Below are 25,945 nucleotides of genomic sequence, written 5' to 3' on the forward strand. Positions count from 1 at the left end.
ACCCACGAAGGTGAGCATTTCAGCGTCCCCCGCGCAGTGCTATGTATGTATTTCCTACAGTCTATGTATGTACCGGCGTACACCCCGCCCCCACGCTCTATCTCATGTTTATAAAGCAGCATGAGCTCAGCTATGGAGTGGGTGGGAGGAGGGCGGGCCGTCCTCTGGCCCTACGTAACCGTGCGGGGAGGAGGAGGTCAGTGTCCCGTCTATAGACACGCCCACTCATGAATATGCATAACATGCAGCCTGTTTGTGTAGAGTTGGTCAGAAAGTGACTTTTCAGAGGATAAAATAAACTTCAAATACTATGTTTTTGGGGTTCTTAGAACAAATGGAGATGGGTGAAAAATAGCATGACATGGGACATTTAAGTATGATGATGGTGGCAGTGAACAGAGGGAAGGAGTGAGTGGTTATACCTAAAACTGGTATTTGGCATTAACATGTCTAAGGTTAAGCCCAGTACGAGTTTATCCCACAGCCATACCCACACCCGAGAAAGCCCCAAGAAGCAGAGGACCCAGCACACCCCGCCACCGACCCTAACCCCCAACCCCAAGGCACCCCGCCACCGCCCACCCCCTGATTGGTGTTGCTAACCCCAGATTCGCAATTCTATTGTGTCAGTGTTATGAGTGTCATGTGCACACAACTTTAGTGCAGGGTTGTCTAAATTTTGTTGACCCACAACCTACTTTTCAAACTTCCAAATCATCAAGTTACAGTATATGATTGCAAATGATTGTCAGCAAATAATACTTAATTACAATAGCCTACTTTCTGTATCGCAATATTTTTTTTAAAACTGCAATTTTAACCAATTTTAACCAAAAAAAATGAAGAAAAACACAGTAAATGAATGCACACATCCTCAAAGTGCAAACATAACTCCTTTATTGTTTAGAACATTATATAAAAATATATATGACTGCTTGGGGAAATCATTCCTTATTTTCTATGATTTATTTTGTGTTTATTTGTTCAGTGTTTTTTGTAGGCCTGTGAAAATTCCAAAAAGCCCCTGTTGTGGGCTGCAGCTTGCTGGTTGGAAACCTGCTGGGTTTGATCAGAGCTCAGCAGGATTGAAGCAGTCTGTTCTTCACCTTCAACTCCTACCTTCCACAATTGAGGAGCATCCCCGATGTAGTGGTTCCAAAAAGCCTATTAGGATCTTACAAGGGCCGTAGAAGAAAATAATGATATCCTTTGGGGGCAAAGGTTCCCAGGCCGCCTTGACTTTTTACGACTGAGTTTTTTTTTTTTCTTAGTGAAAAACGTCCTGGCCCATTAGCTGAACCCGTCATACAGATGCAAATAGACCAATCTGACATCTCAGCTGCACGCTGCATTGTGGGATGGTGTTTGAAGGTGACAACCACCTAAATCAACCACCTAAATCAGTTATCAACAATAACATACAATAGAGACACATTGAATTGAAATTGATGAATTTAGGCACTGGGAAGTGCAGCAGTTGCTGACAAGTGAAAGGAGGAGCTGGTGGCACTTTGCTATGCAGCCTGGGACCACAAGTGCTCAATTATCCTTGAGAAGGAAGAGAAAACATCTGCTGCTAAAAATTAATACGATAACTTTCTGGTTTCAGACAACCTTAAACTGTTGATCCCCTTTTGGATTTTGTCTAAATTGACCCCATAAATAATTCCGAAGTTGGAGTTACCTTTATTGTGAAATCATCATACATTTTTTTTTACCACTCCCATGCACGTTTTGCTTTACTTAAAGTCCCTACTTTTGATCTGGAACAGGTGCAATAAAAACAGTGGATAGCAGATGCTTCTTGAAGTACCATAATTATGGTCGTGAACTTCACATTTGTTTCATTTTTACTTCCTGACTGCTGAAATACCATTAGTGTACTCATTAATGGTACCATGTTTGCTGGACATGTTGGTTTAACGTGCTTTAACGACTAAAAAACCTTCAGGCACAATATGAATCATCGGGCCGTCTCTGGTTGTGACTTTGACTAACTAAATCTTGTGCATGCTTAGTTGAAACGATAAATTGTATAATTGAAACTTGTGGTGTCAGGAGGGAGATGAAAATGATACAATACAGAGCAGATGCAATCCACACAGGCTTACTGATAAAAATGAGTTGTTTTGCAACATCGCAGTGAGGTCCCATTTTATTCTTTCAATCATAAGTTTGGATATTCCCCTTAAGAAGTGGATTCGTACAGCACATCTACACCTAAAATACACAGCTTTAATAAATCAACAATTACAATGCATAATTCAGTAAGAAACGAGAACAATGTGGTGATTAAATCATGATGAAATGCATTTCTAACCTAATAAAAGTGAGGATTACATGTAGTAAAGTGAATCACTATTCTAAACTGATCTAAACTAACTATAGTAAAATCAAAGAATAAAATCCTAAAGCGAGCTCATAAGACAAAGAGGAAAAGACAGACAGGGATAACGGACAAACGTAGATGTGGTGGATCGTGAGTGGAGTGTAGGTATGAGGATGTATTGAAATGAGTGCTCGCTCATCAGTACCTTAAGATGAGGTCTGGGTTGGACCTGGAGACGTTCTTGGTTTGCAGGAACAACGTTTGTGTGGCAGTATAGCTGCGCTGGCGTGCCGCCGTTGAGTTCTGTTTTGTTAAACAGCAGGGTTTCTATTGGCCGATCTACAACCCCTTCTGGGTTGATCGCAGCCGGTTTCAGACTACGGGAAGGGACCACAGTTTGGTCCGCGATTCAGATGTTGGAAGGTCGGCTTTCAGGCACGCTGTTTTGTGTCTTAAGCTTTCGCTGCGAGCAATGTTCTCAAAAATCTAACTGATGCAACTACAAATAAAAGAAAAATGAAATGAAAGACTGGAAACATGAGGGAACGCGTGTGAGCATGAACGCCTCGTCCAAAACTGAAGTTTTTGGAGCAGCGCGTCTTTTAAAAAGAATTTGGAGACGCCTTCTATAGGAGGTGTCTTGGTTGATCATTCTGAGATCATATCGTTGATTGGGCAGTGTCTATGCTTTCAGCTTATGGGTGTGTCTCAAGTGTGGGCGTGAAGTGGAATGACAGACAACAGAGAGAATTCCTAAACATAAAAAAATGCCTAATTATTAAATCCACATATTTCAAAACATCTTTTCAACATCATATCTTGAAATATCATGTATGGAATGTCAAAATTCATGTTAGGCTTTTTCTTTACCATATATGGTCAACTGTAAATACCTTAAACTAAGCTTTGTGATGTTTTCTGGTATTTCAAGCACTTTTTAAATGATGAAACATTTTAAAATAGCATTCTGTTGGTTATTGAATTACCTGAAATGAATGGCATAGGATAGACAATATTTGCAATTTCAATTTCTGCAGGAACCATTCCAATAATGTTTTCTTTTGTGACTTTTCAAACATAATACAGTTTCTTTGTTCTCATTTGAGCGGGAAACAGAAAGCTGGTGTTATTCCAACATCCTGTGGGACCTCTGGAGGGGACAAATCTGCAGGGTGTCGGAGCTCAGAGTTTGAAAATTTAGCATGTAAACATTGACTGATCGTTTCCTTTTGATCGTAATGTAAAAGAGAGGTGATAACAGGAGCAAACTCTTCTTGGATTCTCCTGTTCCTTTGTTCGGACAGGAAGTGGGAGAAGGTCCCCCTGTGGGGCAAGTTTGCATTTCACAGTAGAAGACAGAGGAAGAGATTATATGTTATTTTGTATCATATAGTGTGTTTGAGTAGATTTTTAACAGGAGATTTGACATAACCATAAGTTCGGCATGGCAGCTATTAGCTGAAAGATTATTAGGCTCCTCTATTTGGTTGATGATGTTTAAATATCTGACCTACACAAAAAGCTTTGAGGACATTCATTTAGACCCCGTCCACACATAGCCAAGTACCTGCTAAAACTAATACTGTATATTTTTCTACGGTTTGGCCTGTAATCCAAACAAAAATGCAGGATAAGGTCATTAAAAATGGAACATTTGGAAAACTCTGACCAAAGTGAAGATTTGGGAAAACTCTACAGTTTTAAGTTTCCAAACGTCACAGGGACTGTGCTGGCGGCATTGGTGTGGGGTAGCGGTGCCTGGTTGGGGGTGCTTGGGTACGCCTGCTTGTCGGCCTGTGGCTGGCGGGGTTGATGGCATCCTCCCTCGTCGGGGGGGGAGCACCTTCTTGTGGACGGAGTTGTATCATGCGTACCTGTGCTGGTCCTAGTGTGGACGTAACTTTTTTTTTACGAAGGATAGTGGATATACGTTTATAAAAAACCCAGCTACATGTGGACAAAGCCTCAGACTCCTTAATGTGTCTGGTCATTGCATCTGAGCAGCCAAATTAACTCAATTACTGTGATTTGCAATTGTTTACTTCTCCAGGTGAGCAGACAACCTATATAATGGGAACACTGCAAAGGGATCCTTTAAAGCTTCAAGCAAGGAATGAATTCATTTGCACCATTCTGACTGGCTGCTTCAATAGCTGTTTTATTGGTGGTGGTGCTTTATGATGCTTGCAGTACTTGCAGGTGTGATTAGTGAGGTGTCTCTGCCCTCTCTGGTTGTCCTTTGAACCAAACTGTTGCAGATCAAAGCACAGGAGAAGCATGGCTGTGAAGGGGATGGTTGTTAAAACCAGGCAGAAGGGCTTAATCAACATCTGACTTTTTTCTGCCATCAGCCTTTTCATGTGAATTGCAATAAAGACAAATTAAGTTAGAAGCTATTAGTTTTTGTTGTTGTTTTGATCTCTTGGCAATAAAGCGATCTTTTTCTCAATGCGAAAACAGCTCAAACAAAAAGAAGACAATGAACAGGAGCTGCATGCCAATTTAAAAATTATATTAAACAAGATCCCTCAGAGAACACAAACCTCTGCCAAGCACAAAATATCCTTTTTGCCAGATATTCCCAGTTGTCTGGAACAGTGATCCTAATCATGGTACCATGATCATTCACACTTTAAAGGCTTGGAAGAAAGTTCTATAACAATACAATAGTTTGAAATATATGGGCATCCCCATTTTTATGTAAAACTATGGAGAAATGCGCAAACCACATCAAATTTGGGCGGGTAATTGAGCAACCAACTTGACATAACTGAGGCAAATTTCAATTACAAATCAACATGTGAATTTTTCAAATTTCACCAACAATTAGAAATAGAGATTTTTATTTTTTAAACTGATATATAGTCACTATATTCATCTGGATCCCCTACAAAATTGAATGCAATCCTCTGTAGCTTAAAGTCTAACTTTGGTTAAAGTACTTTTGACGTAATACCTCTAATAGACAAAAAAACAAATGGTAGCACTTTACTTGATGTTTTATACATAAGGCTGACATTACTCTGTCATTAGCATGAAAAAGGTGTCTTGAAGGCTGTCATTAAGTGTCGTTCACTAAATTATGGCACCTTTGGAGCTATGTTGGCATTTTTTGGGTTAGGTGGAGGGATCTAATGGGGTTAGGGTTAGAGGTTGGGGTTAAAGTTAGGGATAGGGGAACAAACAACACTTAATGTATTCATGCTTGACAGCGTAGTGTCAGTCTTTTGTATAAAACTTCAGGTAAAGTGTTACCAAACAAAACATGTGAAAATATTACCTCTTTGGTGGAGGTCAAAAATACAGCAATTTTCCAGCTTATAGTAACTACCTTGGTGAGAGTGTATCTTAAGGTCTTTGTATGACTGTAGATGCACACCACCCTGACTATGTTCCTGCAGCAGAAAGCCCATTAATATAAAGCACAGTGAAAGATGGTGTATTCACTTCTTTCATTCAGTCTGACCTCAACTCTGAGGTCTTGACACAGTCATTGTTTCTGTGGCCCAGCACCACGGCAGAGCTGTAAGTGAGTTGACAGCTCTCTCAGTGAGGCTTTCACTCAGGCACAATTTCCCTGCTTGTGTTAGTGAATTTGCATGGATTTCAGGCTGTGTTTGCATACTTTTCTGTGTGACCTTTATCTTGGTTCTCTTCCAAAGTTCTGTTGCCATTTGTCTCACTATGTTTCTAAAGATAGGACTCTGAGTTTCATCTCCTAGTCCTTTTCTACATACTGTTTTTCATGCACTGTTTGGTATAAGCCAATTATTTTGTGCTCTAACAGCTACCCTTTTTTGAGAAAACATTTTCAAATTGAATAGAAGTTTGTTTAAAAATATGCACATATTATGTAATCCCAGTCCTGCATTATAAGCCTTTCTCACTTTTACCTCTTTCTTTTTTCTTTTATGACATTCTACATTATACACATTATGCATTAAACATTATATTGCTTTTTAAAAGTTGACGACTTACTGGTGAGCGATGTAGATAGATAGATAGATAGATAGATAGATAGATAGATAGATAGATAGTTAGATAGATAGAGATACTTTGCAGTAATCCTGAGTTTTCTTTGTGTTACCGCTGATCAACACCTGTATTGTAATTAATAATAATTGATTATAAGCTCTAAGATATTGATATAGATCAAAGTGAAGGAAAAGTCCATCTGATTAAGAGCATATTTTTGATCAACCATGATGCAGCATCTCCTGAACATTATGTAACAAAACAGATGCAGTAGCTTTCAGATATAATAACTAAACAGATGTTTGTCAGACTGGGACTCTGCTTCGTACAAAACAAGCAGGTTTTTTTGTGTTTGTTTTTTTTTAAGCCATTTCTCCATGTTAAGTTGAAACGTCTTCTGTTTCTTCTTCTTTGTATAACTCTGCTTATTATCTTCTTATTTGTGTTTTTTTTAACTTCAGTTTTATTTCAAGCACTAACATAAATTTACCTTGCGAGTTAATGAATTTTCCCATAATTACATTTAAAGCACACAAGCAATTTATCTCTGGGATAATAAAGTATTTCTGATTCTGATTGAAGAAAAAAAAATCCTATTTCTATGAATGACATTGGATCTTTTTTTTTTAATTTATTTTTTTCAGGGTTTTTTTTTTCTTTCACAGTCTCTTTGGGAGGTTAGGTTCCACTTTTTAGTGTGTCTGTGTCAGGTGAGTTAAGCTGGAGGATCAGGAAGGAAGCCGTGTCCATCAGATCCATCCATCAATCAGAGGGCAGGGTGTGAAAGGGGATGATGGGCAGCAGAGAGGAAGCACTTTGTGTTCACATCCACAAGTAATGCCATTACATGGTGACAGAGGAACAGGTAGCTGATTAGCATCTGATTGAGTTAAAAACATGGTTTGCAGTTACTGTGAGTCATGTTTACATTCTGTGACTCAACGGATAGATAATGTCTTTCTCGTGCTTCACTTTTCTTTAGATTTTCATTTAAAATGTACATGTGGAACATGAGCTTTGTGGATTTCCCTCATTCGGGGCCCATTTGGTGCTACTGTACCAACTTTTGGTCTGGTGATTGACAATGATGGGCTCATGACAACGATACAATATTTTTTTGACATATTAAGTCTTGGTATGACCTATTCAACTCAATAGGAATATAGAAAATCAAAACAAAGTATAACAATCAAGCGTGCAATAGATTGTGTGGAATTATTTTTTTTATCTAACCACCCGTCCCTGTCCCCATCTCCTTCTCATGACACCACCCTTGATGATACATCTTGTGATGTTTTACTATATTGTCCCACCTTTCCCACGCTGTGTTGGGGGCTGGACCAACATGTGAATATTTTCTGACCTGAGGAAAGTGAACAATGTATCTGGTCCAGAGCTTTAGCCCTGTTCTCAGTTATGGGCTAATGCGACGCTCCTTGTTTCTTTCTGTATAGTATGATTGCCTCAGTTGTGTCTTACTGTGTCCTCTGAACAATAAACTCTGCTGTGTTACAAATGGGGATTGCCTCAAACTCCCATTTGTGCCCTACTTTCCTTTTCTCTGTGTTCTCTTTTTCTTCCTCCTCCTCAATGTTTATCACCTGTATGTTTAACATAGTAAAACTTGCCACATCATAAATTGTGTGTTTGTGTGAGTGTGTGCGCACTATATATGAGAGGTTGGAGCAATAAATGAGCTGAGGGTTAGGAGGAAAGGTAAAAATACTGGCACTGGAGGGAGCACTTATTAGGCCTGAGAGTGGTTTCACACAGTTGTAACACTGCTTCAGCAACAATGATCAAATCTTGTGAAGGAGACAGTATTCTCAGATGGGGTTATTTAAATGCGTTTGTGTCGAAAAGAAAATTATAGACTGGAGTCTGAGTATGATTTCATGGGACTTGATTCTTGCCTCAACATCAACACCAGCAAACTAGAGATCATCAACAGTCAAAGGAAAATTCAAGCTTGGTCTTTGAATCTCAGTGAAACTCATAATTTGTGTCAAAAATATTTCTTACAAATGTTACACAAAAACCCAAGAAGGTAAACAATAAATACTAGATTCCTAAAGTGGGGTACAGGTACCCCCATGGGTACACAAACTATCATAGGGGTATGTGAATAAAAACAACATGGCAACATTGGTAACTAGAATATACTGTAAATAGACCAGGAGTCAGGAGCCTCCATCCATTGCCATAAATTGCACATTGGCCTCTGTAACTCTGCCCTCTAGTGGCGACAGAAAAATCTCTTCGAAAAATGGCAAATATGATGAGAGCAACATTTTTTTGCGTTAGCCAAAGGTGCTGCCAATAATTTGATGCCCTTTGCCACCACATACTTGTGTGAAAGGGGATTTCTGCTTTGCAGGTTGTCAGTTCTCTTGTGCAAGATATATAGCAGGTGTGATTAATCACAATGCGCTACACCTATCATTAATCAGCAACAGTCCATCCCCTGAATCACATCCCACACAGCCTTTCTCTATAATGCTAACCACCCACCACAGTACTTATTTCCCTTTTGAATAAAACGTGTACACATGCAGTTTTTGTACAGATTTTATAACTCCAACAATGTTACATTTTTTTTTTATTGTGATACAATTTTACTTCACAACTATTTTACATGATCAAACACTGATAAAGAAGTGAAGGGTGTACCAATAATAAGGTAGCAAGACACTGACACTATATTGATACTCTGATGTCAACATTAACCTTGTTTGTCCTACTAATTAATTAATTGAAAAACTTTTTTTTTAATACAAACAAGACATAAAGCATTACACAGCCAGTGGAATTACTTTTACTTGACTCAATCCGCTAGCAGGAGATTGAGTCTGCTCAACTTTGAAAATTGAAGTATAAAATTCTATTAATCTTATCAATGTCTTGCAGTAAAATTAATCATACAGTGTTTTTGTGTGTGTTTTTTAATGCATATATATATATATATATGCATTAAATATATATATACATAAATCTTAATACATCTTAATAAATCTTAAATGTAATTGTACTGGATTGGACAGCAAAGTGTTGTTGTGGTTTCCAAAGCAGGGACATATGAAAAAGGTGTTGGACAATGGACAATGAATTGGATATTGATAGCATACATCATAAATCAGTAGAATTGTTTGGCAGAATTTTTGGCCAACAGAGAAACTTTTCACCAGTAAAAGCTAAAATCATACACTTCTGCTCAAGGCAAAAAGGAGGAATTACTTGAACGTACATCAATCAGCCACAACATTATTACAGTTGACAGGTGGAAAAATAACACAGATTTTCTTTTCATCATGGCACCCTTTAGAAGGTTGGAATTTTTTTTTTTTTCAAAGTGAACATTTTGTTTTCAGATTTGACATTTTAGAAGCAGGAGAAAAGGCTGAGCATAAAAAAAAAGAGTCAGTTTGCCAAGGGCAACATTATGATAGTACCAGTTTATGTCATATTCTTAGTCTGCAGTGGTCAAAATCATGAGAAACCAAAGCTTTTAGATGTGCAAGAAAGTAAAGGGTTTGCACACAAAATGCTACATCAAAAGAAAATTGGTTGTGCCAATGTGTTCAGCTGATGCCATTGTGGTGCTTAGTGTGTAAAAATAAACTGCTCAACATAATCTCTTTTCAAGATTTCACAAAAGAAACTATCGTAATAATAATGACAATAGTTTTCACATTTTTAAGTATTAACAATCATATCTAATCCAAATGTTCACAATGTTAGTTTATTGTTGTGGTTCCCAAACCGTTTCTGTTGCATACCTTTTGAAGAATGAAAAAAATTCCAGATCCCAGATGTCAGTATTCTTATTCAAAACTAAGAAGTCATAAAATGTGCAACCACATATTTTACAACAGTAATAATAAAGTTATCTGTCATGCTCAATGTTCAGCAAGGCCCTTCTTGCGACCCACCTCACAACCAGTGTTGGGAACGTACTTTAAAAAAGTAATTAGTTATAGTTACTCACTACTTGTTCCAAAAAGTAACTGAGTTAGTAACTGAATTACTCCATAATGAAAGGAACTCATTACCAAGGAAAGTAACTATTTGCGTTACTGTTAAAAAAATAAAATAAAAAAAAGTTGCTATATGTCAAATAATTCAGATTTTTTACATGTGTGTGTCGTTGTGAGGTGCTTCATTAAATTAGAGTTGCTTACAACGAATGTCGACAAAGTCTTCACTCCTGGATATAATGAATACTTCACATGTACGTTCTTGTCTTTGACCACAATTAATTTAAAGTAGTGTTTGTATCACCACCTTAAAAATGACAACTTTTCATCAGACTGCTCCACGCTCACCATCACTGCTGCTTCACCCAATCTGTAGTGTGTGTGTGTGTGTGTGTGTGTGTGGTGCGTGTGCTGGCACATGTGTAAAAACACTGGCTCTGATTGGCTACCATGACACATGACGCTGCCTTAGCCAATCATAATCGCTCACCTTGTTTTTAACCCACCTCCTCACTACAGCTGAGTAAAAAGCAGGGGATGCTTTCGGATAACAGTTTATTCAATCAATACATGTAATGCACCGCATTTAACGTTCAGTAACGATAACGGCGTTGTAATGGCGTAAAAGTAATTAGTTAGATTACCTCGTTACTGAATAACAAACGCCGTTATTTTAAACGCCGTTAATTGAAACACTGCTCACAACCCCCCTTGTTTATTGGGACTTTACCTGTACTTTATCACTGGCATGCAAACACATAAGATCAAAATTATCGTAGGTGTTAGACAAACATTTTAAATTAATGCAAATAATGCAAAGAAACTATCAAACAGTGACTCGTGACAAATACTAACAATAAAGTACCAGTCTTAAAATAATTGCTCTGTCAAAGAACACCAAACACCTCGCCCCAATTTGATGACGCATTCCCACTTTGATGACAAATTTGACGTGGCACAGAGCTGGAGAAGCCGCGCCTCCAGGAAGCTCTTTGCCGTGATTGACATGTAAACAGGCACGCCCAGGAAGGTGAGCATTTTAGCGGGTGGGCAATGTTGTTCGAATTTCCTGGCCCATTAGAAGTTCAGCTGGGCTGGCTCCTGTCACGCTGCATGGCGTTGACTGATAACACATTAATGCAACGAGAGGGTCCTTCTGTTTTAATATATGCTTTGCAGTCCACACAGCCCTCTCTGCATGACCATTACCTTGTTACCTTGGTGTGGGCTCAAGGTAACATGTTTAAAATCCAACTCACAGGCAAGGTTTTGAAACTCAACGCTCGTGAACTGAGGTCCATTGTCCGTGGCGGATGCCGTATCGAGCACATGTTGCTTTGAGCTTTAGAGCGACATGGGCACTGGTTGTTGTCTTCATGTGTAGTATTTCGATGTACCTGAAGTAATAGTCTACAATGATTAGGAAGCTTTGTTTGTTGTACTCACATAGGTCCAGAGCTATGCGCTGCCATGGTCTGTCTGGGAGCGGGGTAGAGATCAATGGTTCTTTTTGATGAGCTCTCCTTAACTCACAGGACGACCGACATGACTGACTTTGTGTTTCAACTGTGAGGAAATTCCAGGCCACCAGGCAGTGGCGTTTGCCCTGTCCCGACACTTCGAGAGTCCTTGGTGTCCGTCATGCATTCGATCGCGGATGTCTGCCTTCAGCATTTCTGGCATCACTATGCGGTTACCTCTGATAACCAGCCCATCACACTGCAAAAGTTCACCTCTCATAGAGAAATACTCTAATGTTGCTTGGTACTCGATGTGCGTGTTCAGGCCATCCTGATGTAATGTAGCTGATCACAGTCCGCAGTTCCTCATCAGTTGCAGTACCTGTGCAGATACGGTCCATCTTTGTGGAGTTGCTGGGACGCTGTCCATGACTGCTGCAATGTAACACTCAGCTTCAGAGTGTCTCCTCGCCATCCTGTGTGTAACTCAGCGGACTCCGAGACAGTGTGTCTGCCACTACAAGAGTTTTTCCGGTAGCATATGTAGCCACCGGCTGAAAGCGCATCAGTTGCATAAGAAGTCTCTGGCACCTTAAAGGGAAATAGTCTAAATCTTTACAGTTAATAAGTGGTACCAGGGGCTTGTGATCTGTCACAAGTTTAAAACTCAAAGGCCGTAAAAATATTTTTCAAACCTTTCACAGGCCCAGACACTCGCCAAGCATTCCTTCTCTATTTTTGCATATCTAGTTTCTGCATCACTCAGCCTCCTAGAGCAGTACGCGATCGGTTTTCAGTCATGTCCATGAAGCTGGAGCAGCACTCCACCCAGCCCGTAGCTGCTTGCGTCGGCTGAGACTGCGGTGGGTCTATTGACGTCGTAAAAGGCTAACACAGATGATGTAATCAATAGTTCTTTCAGCTTCTCTAAAGCTGCGTGTTGTGCATGGTCCCAGGTCCACGCTGTCGTGTATTTAAGCAACTCGTACAGTGGCTGACCCACTGTTGACAGGATTGGCATGTATTTACCAAGATAGTTCACCATTCCGAGGATACGTTTGAGTCCATGGACGTCATCTGGTGCAGCAAGCTCCCGGATGGCTTGCACTTTTGCAGGATCTGGCCATACGCCTGTGGCGTCAACCAACTGTCCTAGGAAGTTGAGCTGCTTCTGCCTGAGTTTACACTTTTCCCAGTTGAGCTTGAGGCCAGCTGACTCTACTCTCTCTAAGACTCTCTGGAGATGGAGATCAAGTTCTTCCATATTCTTTCCATAGACAACTATCACCCTTATAAATCGAGACACCTTGTAAGCCTTGTAGTGTCTCTGAAATGTTCTTTGGAAAATTTCAGGAGCACTTGTTATCCCAAAAGGCAGCCGCCGGAAACAGTACCTGCCAAATGGGGTGATAAATGGGGTGAACCGGCTACTCCCACTGTGCAGAGGAATCTGAAAAAACCCTGAGGCTGCGTCCAGGCTGGAGAACACTAGCTCCACTCAGCTCTGCTGTGATCTCCTCTGGTGTAGGTAAAATTAATCTTTCTCGCTTTACCTGTTCATTTAATTTCTTGAGATCAACACATATATGCACCTTCCATTCTTTGAGTACATTCACCATGGGGGCGCAGTCGGCTGCGTTACCTCCTCTATAATGCAGCATAGCTCTTCCTTGACTTTTGACATCAGTAGTATTGGGACTCTGTGAGCAGTCTGTACAGCATATGGAGAGGCATTGTCCTTGAGCTGTGTTTTCACAGGCTCAGTCATCAATGTACCATGCTCTCCAAAGGCACCATGGACCTTCTCGATCTGTTTCACCAGGCCCATCTCAGCTGCTGTGGATCTACTGAGTAAGTTGTTGACAGATTTTCCTTTATTTACATACACAGGGAAAAAATACGAGTTATTTTTACAAGTGGTGTTCACTTGAAATTGACCTTGACAGTTTAATTGACCCCCTAGGGCTGGTCAAAGACACACTAGTTGTCCTCAATTCTCTCTCTGGAATGAGTGTATTGAAAGTCTCTTCACACATCACACTAGCATCAGCCCCGGTATCAATTTTAAACTTCACAGGTGTTATTCCAACGAGAAGTTGCACTGTCCACTCATCACTTGTGTTTGAATTTACTGATCCCAGGAAGAATTTGCCCTGCTTATCTGTCTCATTTCTCTCGCTCACTGCTTTGGTCCTGCACTGGCTCTGCCAATGTTTGTTTTTATCACATTTATTGCAAGTAGAAATGCGGGCGGGACATGTCTCTATATTTTTGTGCACTGTTTTTCCACACCGGCCACATTTCCTGATGTGCTCTGTATTTCCTCCCTTCTTTCCGTTGCGCTGCCATTTAGGATTCATCCTCCTTGCACCTCGCACCTCTTGTACGTTTGCTGTGGCTCCCCCAGCTTCTGCTGCCTGTGCACTAATTTGCATATTCACAGTCTCTGACTGGCTACCAGACTGTATCGTCCGTGCCAAAGTAAGATCAGGCATAAGCTGCAGCTTACGAGACTGCTCTTTATCCCTGATGCCCACCATGATTCGGTCACAGATGTTTTCATCTCTACTTTCCCCAAACTCACAGTGCTCAGATAAATCATAAAGAGCCCGTATAAATGTCTCTGCCGGCTCACCGGGCCGCTGCGCTCGCTGGTGAAAAACAGCACACTCGTGGATGACGTTCCTCCGTGGGAAGAGGTACTCGTCAAATTTCTCCATCACTATCTTATAGTTATTCTGGTGCGATGGGTCAATAAAAGTAAAGGACTTAAAGATACTTTCTGCCTCACTTCCCATTGCATAAATCAAAGAACAAACTTGTACTTCCCCAGACTTCTTGCTGAGGTCCGTCGCCGTCCGAAATCTCTCAAACCTTCTCTTCCAGTCCGTCCACTCCATCAGTTTATCAAAGCTGAAACCTTCCGGTGGGTTGAATTTTGCCATGATTTACACTCATGGACCACGTCGGACACAATGTTATAAACACGGAATGTCCAGACTGTTTGTTTATAAGATCTTTTATCTTCAGCTGCTCAAACACGCTAACACTCTCTTGTGTACTGTCTTAAAGAGACAGTACACAAACACTAACAACTAAAACCTTGCAGTTTGTTAAATTGAGGTTTATTCACATTGAAATCACAATGGGAAAGCATCTATAGCCACCTACTCAAGAAAATATGAAGTTTGTTTATTGGTTTTTTTGACCGAATACCAAAACTGTCTTAGACAGATGGTTCTTCATGCATACACATTATTAGGTAAAAACCTAATAATGGGAGACATTTTCAATAAAGATTAAAAACCGTAAAACTTGACAGATATTACTACAATAAACAATGGAAACAGGTCACCTATTTTAAGGGTTTTTGCATCTGTAGCTTGCTGTATCTAAGATGAGTGCTTACTAACTTTTACTTCCAAATGAGGTGGTCAGGTCATCGAGTTGAACCATTGATTTGTTTCTTTCTCTGTTGTCCCTCCTCTGCAGTATATCACTGTGTTCTGACTTCACAAACACATTGTACATGAATAGCATAGTGATTTATTTTACAATGAGTTTAAACATAGTTACTGCTTAAAATATATGACAAATCTATGTAAAGAAATGTCAAAGCAGGTGTGATATGAAGTGAGGAAAGAAACATACCTTGTGGTGTGTTTCCCTGCTTTAGCCAACTACTGCTTTTTCCCCCATGTTGCCCATTATAGGCAAGCAGTGAGACATGATTGTGATTTTGCTGCCATGGCTTCACAACACGTCAGGTCCAGTTTAGCACATGCAGAACGTGTCAAATTTGCAGTCCTACTCTCTCTCTCTTACTCAGGGAGTTTCACTCCTAAGGTGAGTTAGGTCTCATCATCAAATCCATAGAGACCTGTGTCATGTGAGATCCTCTCACATGACGCTGCTAGATCGCCAGCAGTTAACAACTAGGGTGTAAATTGTCATAGAAAATATTCATCGGATGAAGAGAGCAACTTACAGCAAGTTGAGAGTGTTTGTGGGTTAGACAGAAATGGCAAATCAGTGCAGTCTTGGCAGAGAGCTTTTACATTCAAATTAACAGCTTTTGGTATAAATGGTGGTTTCGAGCTTGACTATTTCTCACTGAACACTGAGAAATATTATATTTTACAGAGGTGTAAAGAGTACTGATATCTCTTACTTGATTGAAATCGTACTCAAGTACAGGTAAGTCATACATTAAATACTCAAGTACAAGTAAAAAGTAGCTGAAATAGTACTCGAAGTAAAAGTTACTAGTTTACTTTTATCCCCCCCACATTAATTTTTTGTAATAAATCTTGCACCCTTGCATACAGTAAACATCTCACGTATAAACTTAAAAAGGAAGAGACCAAATTTTGCACAATTGGAACTGAATTTACTTTCCACAAAGACATCTGTATAAAATTAAAGATATCAATTCATTCTGGTTTTACTACAGATATATGCATTCCTTTAGCCTCATTCAGAGGGCCAGAGTTGAAAAAGTTCTGTTTCCTCCCTTCCTTTTTATTCCACATTTTGTAAAAAGTCAGCTACAAACAAGCAAGTTGGATTTTTGCTCCCTTATGATGTCATAAGGTGGAAAGTCCTCCTCCTGACAATCCTGGCTCCTCCTACCCTATAAGACTGTGAGCTCTTCCCTCTCAAACTACTGTGGTTTAATATAGAATATACGTTATACTTTGTCATATATGTAAAGCTACATACACAAAACTTGTTCTCTGCATTTAACTCCTACTTGAGGAGCAGTATGCATCAACGGTGTAGAACCCAGGGAGCAGTTGGGGTACTGATCAGCATCCCACAGTGATGGATTAGAACCCGTGAGCCTACGATTACAAACCTGCTTCCTTAACCACCAGTCCCTTTATCCACAGATAATATCTTGACATTCAGTATACAGTATAGATAATTCAGTATATAGATAATTCAGTATATACTGTAGATAATCCGAAGCTCAGAGTGAGCATACACAATCAGTTTCATTTTTTTCTCGTATTGCCTTTGACATGATCTGGCGTGTTTGTGACCAAAGGCGATGCAGCAGTTGGACAAAACAAATGATTATCACCTTAAATGGACTATTCCTGTGGTTGGAGGTGAGGAAGGAAAGGTAGCGACGTAGCAGCAGAGTGTTTGAAACAGCTGACTGACTCCGCTGCTGCTGTGAAAAACACACCCCCTGAAGCATATTTTGTCGGACTCACAATCACAATAGCCGCTTAAATAGCCATGTGTTTTACTGTAATGTGCAGTGAGTGAATAGAACAAGACAACCGCTATGGTAATAAAGATGTTGGAATCCCACACACAAAACATAATATTAGTGCAAGAGTGAGGTATGAATGCATATGCACGAAGGCCCCAAAACAGCCTGTTTTTATAAGCATCATAAAAGTGAATTTTCAGAGGGCTAAATTTCTGGAAGACCTTCAAATACTATGTTGTTGGGGTTCTTAGAACAAATGGAGATGGGTGAAAAATAAATAGCACAATACTGGACCTTTAAATAAAAAAACTAAAAAAACACTAATACATTCAATAAAGAAAAGAAAAATATAGCTACATTTATGAACGCTAAAACAGTGCCATGCCAAATGTGTCATAATATGTAAGAAACCCCACCCCGATGAGAAGAAAGTGGCTGCAGGCTTTGATCAAAAATGGCACGACTGAGAACATATGGATTATGTTCAATGTGCCTTCATTCATGAAGAGACATGAAACTAAAATAAAAAAGTAATCATAAAAAAAATATACTTTACTCAGTCATGGTTGGATGCAGAAATGTAATGAATTACTTTACTTATTTTAAAGTGTACTGAAGTACAAGTAAAATTATGAATTTAGAAACATCCTAAAAAATGTACCAATAAAAGCAACTCAATTACAGTATACTTCCATTACTTTTATCCCTGCTATTTTAATATTATTGTATTGCTGAATATTATAAGTGAACACTGACATTAAAAATGTGCATCAGTGTCTCACATAAGTTACTATATTTCTCTCCACTTGTTTTCTATTCAGAGAGAATTACTGGCAGCTACAACTGAACAGGACATCTTTGCCCATCTGGGTCTTCAGTACATCGAGCCCTGTCAGAGAAATGCGTAGGCCTCGGCTCCTCCTAGGATGGAACGAACCCTCTGTGTTCGTCAGCAGTGCTGTGCAGCTTATCCTTCAACACTTTGATTTTCATGCACTGATTATTGCTTTTGTTGTCACTGTCTAGATTTTAAGGGCTTTATGTAAATCTACAAATGTGCTCATTAGCTTTTGCCAGCAGATGAATAAACATTTAGGAATTGCTTTCCTGTTTGAGTTTTGTAATCTTACTGGGGACAAAAAAGCAGTGTGAATCACCTGGGGTGTGTTCAAAGCAAGGCAAGAGAATCTGTAACATGGTGATGAAGGAGCGACCACTGAGAGCAAAAAGAAGAGCGAGGCAGGAGATAGTAGGAAAGAGGAAAGCTGAGGGGGTGGGGATATTTTGTGTCGAGCAGAATGTTGTAATTACCCTCCTTCTGGCATGAAAGCGCTCAGTATGAAGCTGAGCCAGATCTTAAGGGATTTGAGAGGCAGGTAATGAGCTTGGGATAAAGCGAGCGTTGTGTCGCCATTGGCCTCTTTTTGGGCTTACGTCCACTGGAGATCACTTAGCTGGCTTTTTTCTTTTCAAAACGATGAAACCACATGGTTTAAGAATAAACGAGGCATAGTAGCATTCAGATGTACAGATGAATCAAGGGGAAATCTCATGAAAAATCAATGAATTCGGATGAATGGATCACTGCGCTCTTGGCAAACTTCTACTGCACTAATTATACCAGTAACCTCAGATTTGTGTCCCTATTGTTAATGGGCAATTTGTGTTTATTAGCAAAGCTGCATTTAACCTTCCAGTTTTCCTGGTTGATCCTCAGCCATAGCAGACAGCATTTATACATAGTATACGTGCCTTGCTCTATGTAAAGATTTTTAGTTAGCACATTGTACAAATGGGCTTTTTTAAAAATACACATTTTTAGTCTCATATGGTATTTTCACACTACAATAACTCTGCAGCACGTGGGTTGCAGAGCCTCGGTGGGGGTCAGAGAGAGGTTTAGCAGTGTTAACATTATCCCATGCCAGTGGCCCAGGCGAGCATCCCTTCATCCCCTCATCACCATACACAGATTTCACCATGCAATACCATACACTATATTGGATTTGCTAGATCAACAAAATTAGAAAAGAGGAAAAAAAAAGAGAAAAAAATTACATTAAATATTTATTTATATATATTATCTTTATCATATTTATTTATTTTTTATTATTAATTTTATATTGCACTTTTTGCAACATGTTTAAATTTTAGTTTTTGTATACGTTTAACCTTGCTTGTGTTAAACATAGCTTTGATTGAATGAATGTCAGCTGTATTTAAAATGCTAAGCCTGGCTCCATCTACCACAGGCTTAGTCAAACTGGAGCTCTGGCTTTCTTTCAGTATGTGATTAGTCATACTTGGAATAGGGGCGAGCAGTGATGACCAAAGACCATAAAGATCATTTTTTTCTTTAAAAAAATACAAAAAAAAAAAAAAAAACACAGTTAAAAAATAAATACATACATATTGCAGTGACCCAGTGTGTATTGTTTTCCAAAATTTCTGAAATGTTAGAAAACCTATTAGTCCGGGGGCCAAACCCCTAAATTTCAGTGAACATGGTTTGGATAAAGCTATTTTTCTCACCTTTTTTAAAATAGTAGTCTAGGGCACTGTGATGGACTGGCGCCCTGTCCAGGGTGTACCCCCGCCCAGCGCCCTATGAGAGCCGGAGATTGGCACCGGCAGACCCCCGCGACCCTGATAAAACGGGAATAAGCGGGTATGAAAATGGATGGATGGATAGTCTAGGGCATGCTTGTCATAAATCAGGGGGTTGACAGTTGATAGCTGTTGGGCAACTCATGATATTAATCCCTTTTATCGGATACAGCCAAATTATTAAATACTTCTGATTCCTCTGTTTTTTCAGTGTGCTGCCCAAACTTGAAATGTGCTCATATTCTGCAATAATTGATGTTGAAGAGATTGTCAGAATCATTTTAGGGGAATAATGTTGCAAATTAACCATTCCGCTTCAAATTATTGATGGCTATATAACTTTTGTTTTGCCCCTTCTCTCTTAGAAATGAGTCTTGGGCCTACTTACTGAAAAACACTCCAGATGTCACTTTTGTTTTAAGCACATGTTTACCATGTCTTTCTTCAAAGTTATTTTGCTTAGGAAAGACATCAAACCATGAGGTAACACTTTACTTGAAGTTTTATACATGAGGATGACAATACGCTGTCATTATTTGTCATTAGCATGAATAAGGTGTCATTGAGGTTGTCATTAAGTATTGTTTGCTAAAGTATGACACCTTTGGAGCTATTTTGGCTTTTTTGGGTTATTGGAGGTGGGATCTAGTGGGGTAACAAAGGGTTAGGATAAGGGCAACAAATGACATTTAATGACAGCTTTTATGAAACTGTATTCCTGTTAATGACAAGTGTCATGTCATAATAATGACAGCGTGATGTCAGTCTTATGTATAAAACTTTCCACTTTATTTAATTTTGAATAAAAGGTTAAAAGTAATCTTTGTTTCCTCTGATTCATTAAAGCTGGTGTAGATTCCTGTTCGAACTCACTTTTCCCTGGTTTCAAATTAACAAGTTTAGTCTAAAAACTTAGACACAATTCTCCTGTTAACAGGAGTGGCACCCCGCAAAAGTTGAAATAATATTAATAATCACAATTAATATTCTTATTTATATAACCCATTATTAATAACTCATCCTCTTACACATCTTTTCAAAGCTAGCACCAGGATCTGTAAATGATGAAAATGGCATCATGATTGGAGAGGCAATGTTAAAAGACTCTGAGCATGGCCAGAGGGATTTTACAGTACCCTCTCTAAGAAACTGGAGAAGATTCCAGCAAGTCTGTGTGGATTGGTGAATCCAAGGTTTCTGACCTGAATGCCATCTACTCAAGGGTCATTGCATTATTAACCAGTAACAGAGATGTTGATGTGAAGGAGCTGTTTGTCTATGAGCTTGTATAAGGCTCCATGTATGGGGTAAGAAGACTGGTCATTCATCTTCCCCAGCCTTGCATGCTCTTCCACCAACAAGGGAAGCTTTGATTGAAAATGTCAAGAGGGCCCATTTTCAGACAGTTCTATATCGAAATCCTGGTTCTGACCCATCACCACCCAGGAGACTATGGATGGGAAAAGGACACAATAAACAAATCCCTCTGCCCAATTGCTCTAAGAGAAATCTGAACCTGCGCCAGATTTCATATGCTTCAGAGTAGGATGCTCCAGGACCACAGTAACTTGAACTAGCCATTACAATGTTGACTCTTAAAGCTGCAGTATGTAAGGTTTGTTGTTTTTTCTTTGGCTTCATTTGATTAAAAATACATAATCACGTTTGAGCATATTGTAATACAAAGTGTTCTGAACGAACACTTTGTATTCACTTTTACTCTTTCTCCTGGCTCTGTGAGACGTGGATAAGAAACAGAATACAGACATAATGAGGAGGAATAGACTCACAGATGTCCATGACTACGTGCTGTCTGCACCACATGCTGGTGTCGGAGGGGGAGCAAGAACACATGGGATAAATCAAGTGTAAACCTCAAAGAGCTACAGCAGCAGCCGCCGATGCTTTGGAAGACAATAACTAGAGAGTGATACAAGCTTTCATGTCTCTAAAACATCCGAAAACTCTCCAATAACACCAGATAAATTTGTCACCAGTCTCTATTAAGAAAAAAAGAGCTCCACAGTTCGAGTGTTCACCGCGGTAAAAAACGATAGGTTTCTAAACAGGGAGGAAGAGTGGTTGTTTCTATACAAGTCTCACAATCTTACATACTGAAAATGTAATGCAATTTCTCTGTTTACACTCACAGTTTAGTGAGTATGCCATATTCACCTGCTCACTTTCGTGGTCTTTGAATGAGACACTGTAGGCATTAATACATAATATAAACCACTGCTAAATTTCTGAGCTTTGACAAATAGTCAAATAATTACTGTGTTCAACCTAGGTTCCCAAAGTGGGGTACAAGTACCCCCAGGGGTACACAAATTGTCATAGGGGGTAAGTGAAAAGAAAGTGACAACATTGGAAACTAGAATATAAATAGACCAACAGTCAGGAGCCTCCATGCATTGCCACAAATTATACATTGGCCTACAGTGCATCCGGAAAGTATTCAAAGCGCTTCACTTTTTCCACATTTTGTTATGTCACAGTCTTATTCAAAAGCATATTAAATACATTTCTTTCCTCAAAATTCTACACAAAATACCACATAATGACAGATTAAAATTCTGAAGGGGAACGGGACTGTGAAAAGTTTGGGAACCACTAGTCTACAACATTGTGCATTATTATATTCTTTTTATTTTGGGTATTCAAAGTCTTGCTGACTGAATTCTGTTCATTTGCTTTGTAACAATGGCCAGAAAAGAGTTCATTATTTTTTACTTGGATATGTCATCCAGCATTAAACACTGTATAAATAAATATTAAGTTTCACAAATTTGATGTGTTTAATGCAAATTAATACCATGGAATCATAGCAAATTCTCATGTTCTGATAATTTGGGACATGAAGGGGTTGATAACTAAAATTGCCCAAAGCATATCAACTGTCACAAAATGACCTGAAAGAAGAGAAAAAAAAAAAAAAAAACTTTGACAAAACTAGGTTCACCCTTATGGCTCCTGCACTATATATCCTATGACTTTTTGTCATTGCATCTTGAATGGACAATTTCTCACCCTGTCCCATTTTTGCCCAAACTTCCTTCTCTCTCTCTCTCTCTCTCTCTCTCTCTCTCTCTCTCTCTCTCTCTCTCTCTCTCTCTCTCTCTCTCTCTCTCTCTTTTTTTTTAAAAATTGGGTTGACTCCAAAGCTGTAGATATAATTTGTTTATTCATCACTTTTAACAAATCATGTGGCTATTTTTATGCAAACCATTGCCTTTGGCTCACTGGTGTCTGGAAAACACTGGCTTTTCTGCATGCTTGATGTCTGGGGTCTGACTGGGATGACAGATGTGTGAATAAAATGAGAAATTGCTGGCAGGAATTTGCATAAAAGTGCTCGATTTACTGACAAAATGTATTTTCCTATTCAAATCAGTTTTCATTTTGTCCTGAGCAATCATTTCCAGCCACCCAGTTACTTTCAGGAATGTCCCAAAGCTTCAATCATTCTCTTCCGACAACCATTCTTTTAGCTGATGGTGATCCATTATGGCGCAAAAGCTGTGTATTGACATTTGGATGACACACGCAAGCCAGGTTTCACTATCTGCTGCACTGCAGACACGCTCCTGACCTTTAAACAAGCTGTCTTGCTTTTATAGACCAGATAAATGTGTATAGAGTTTAGTCAATAAACACATTAAAAATGCCCAGCCCCTGAAATGACCAATGTGAAAGCATTAAGAAAAGAGGTACGATTAGACATCTTGGTATACCGACTATGATTTACGTCAAAATGACCAAAGAAATGAATGGTATGTCTTGGTAGTTAGGACGATCCAACCCTTTGTCGCTTGTTTTTGTTGTTTATAGCTTTTATGTTGTTTACAAATACAAATTCCATTGGGGTCACTCAGTTGCACACTGGTGAGCATTGGTTCCTATTTACACAGATAGGCTCCAACATTCCCTGCAATCCTGAACAGGACACGCGGGTATAGATGACGAGATGAGATGATACGATTTCAATACTGAATTTGACAAAAAAGACCTGATTGCTGCAGTTCTGGTTGCATTATTAAAAGCACAAAGAAAGAAAATGCAATGAATGCTCTACTTTACTTGACTTTCCTAGCAGCTCTGTGAAGTATAAACCACTGTGACATAAATCAGAGGAAAAGTGATCATTACATTGCTAATCCATGTCCCATTAAAGCTGCAGTATGTAAGTTTTTTCAGCTTAATTTGGTCAAAAATAATCAATTAGTATATTATAATTCAAAGTGTTCTGATAGAAAACGGGACCTCTGTTCCTTCACTCAGCAATTATGAGACCTTTAGAAATCCAAGAGCGTGACGCAACCATTCAGCCCATCAGAGATCTTTTTACAGAGTGCTCCATGAGCTGTTTAGGGTGTTACTATTGGCTGCCAAACAGAAGTCAATGCGCGTTCACTTCCTTTGTAGTACAGTACACAGCAAATTCAAAAGTGTTAAATTTTTGGTGTTGGTAGACTTTGTACAAAAGCAGAGTTAATTTTACTCTAAAAGAGTCACATTATTTTTATGTAACTCTGGGGTGTATAATATTAGTAGTTAAAATCGAGTGTTAAAAGAGAGTGTTTCTATATCAAATCTGGAGGTGTTACAATGGAAACAATAACTATTTTTAATTTTTTAACTCTAAACTCCCACAGTGTCTATAACACTAAAAGAGTAAATTCACTGACTCCGCCCCCAGCATCACAGGCATTTGCTTTCCACATGACTGAGGTGTTTGCCACGCTTGGTTAGTCATTTTAATCTGAGATAATTTTAATTGTCATTATTATTATTTTGGGCTGAGACCAACCTGTGTGAAAGGTATTAGCCACATTGCTCGATGATATGGTTTAAAATCTGGTTCAGCACACCGAAGTTCATTGTTTGCGGGCAAAACTATAGTTTTAAAAAACGTGCAGGTAAACATTCACATTTTTGGCTAACTTAAATACAGTAGGGGATTACGTTCTAAAAATAACTCGCAATAGGCAAAATCCGCGAAGTAGTCAACTTTATTTTTTTTACTATTTTTATACATGTTTTAAGGCTGTAAAACCACATTTCTCTCTTGTTTGAACACTCTCACAGTTCAAAACATCTAGATTTTAAAACATAAACCTTTGGTGATTTGGTGTGGAGGAGAATCAAAGAGGAGGTGGTAGGAGCAGGTAAATGTTCTCTCTGTAGCACTGAGCTAGCATAGCATTAGCCGCTAATCATACCGGCTTTTTTCACCGGTGGTTTATGTTTATGAGAGGAGAAAAAGGTGCACAGCTCCTCACTACAGCAGACAGTGAAACTCACTGAGTTGGATGTGTCGCTGGTTTGTTAATGCAGCATAAACCAATCAGGACACAGAACACACTGTAAAAAATGCATCCAAAATTGCACTGTAAAAAAATCCACGAAACAGCGAGGGACTACTGTACACCTAAAGCAATTTTAAGATCGTGAAAGGTTGACATACAGTTATGCCACAACTTGAAGACAGATGTTCTGATTGGGTTCTACGTTAACATTTAGATCCCTTCAGAGCTTTGTGCACACGATTTAGGTAAAAATAAAAAAGGTTGAGGTTTTGTATTTATTTTGGCACTAACTATTGTCTGTGTGCATTGATTAAGAGAGCATAATTTTAACAAACAAGTTCTGTTCTCTGTTATTGTACAGCACTTTGTGAATTTTATCTGCGAAAAGCACTATATAAATAAATGTTTTTTACTTTTGAGTATAAAATTGCCTTTAAAGATGGACAATAGTATCTACAATTGTCTTCTTGTAAAATACTTGGGCTTACACTACTTCTGGTTCATAATGATTCTCTTTTTTTAATCTCCACGCAGGAGATGCAAAGGTGGAATATGGGGGAGTGCAGAAGTACAAAAAAGTTCCACAAAGTGATGAATGCTTCCATTTCCTCCAGTTTCTTCAAGAGGGTTTGTATTTATGTGGAATTTAAATTGGTATAGACTAATTACTTATGAGTGAACAACTTGAATTGGTGGTTTTAATAGTTTGACATTTTAATTCTCTTAATTAATTTCAGTTATGGAGAAATTCAGCTTTCCTGATGAACACTTCTATGCATAATGTATTGAAATAATAAAAAAAAAAATATTATTTGCATTGACCAGCTCACATATGTCAGACCCTTTGATAAGCAATATTCTAATGAAAGTGAGAGCACGTACATTTATCCACATTGTTACATGTTTTAGAAATTGTTTTCTAATTGTGATGCATGTTTTGAAATAAATGTATTTCAGGAAATCATTGCCTCTTAAATGTTTATTTCCCAAGGAATTTCTAAAAGTTAAAAACTAAAGGTATACCTCTTTTAGTATTATTTACAAATAACTATTATGTAGTTAAAAGA

The 25,945-nt window shown here is 38.9% G+C and overlaps 1 protein-coding gene across 1 annotated transcript in view; it reads left to right on the plus strand.

The window, feature by feature from the left end:
- The window catches only part of dntt (deoxynucleotidyltransferase, terminal), a 114,162-nt gene extending 96,292 nt beyond the window's left edge, over nt 1-17,870 (plus strand). Inside the window, exon 11 of the mRNA XM_028468999.1 lies at nt 17,784-17,870. Within this exon, the coding sequence (XP_028324800.1) occupies nt 17,784-17,870 (87 nt within the window). The remainder of the gene's footprint in view (nt 1-17,783) is intronic.
- The last annotated feature ends 8,075 nt before the right edge of the window (nt 17,871-25,945 follow it).

Source organism: Gouania willdenowi, chromosome 15 (genome assembly GCF_900634775.1).
Source record: "Gouania willdenowi chromosome 15, fGouWil2.1, whole genome shotgun sequence".
Taxonomy (NCBI): domain Eukaryota; kingdom Metazoa; phylum Chordata; class Actinopteri; order Blenniiformes; family Gobiesocidae; genus Gouania; species Gouania willdenowi.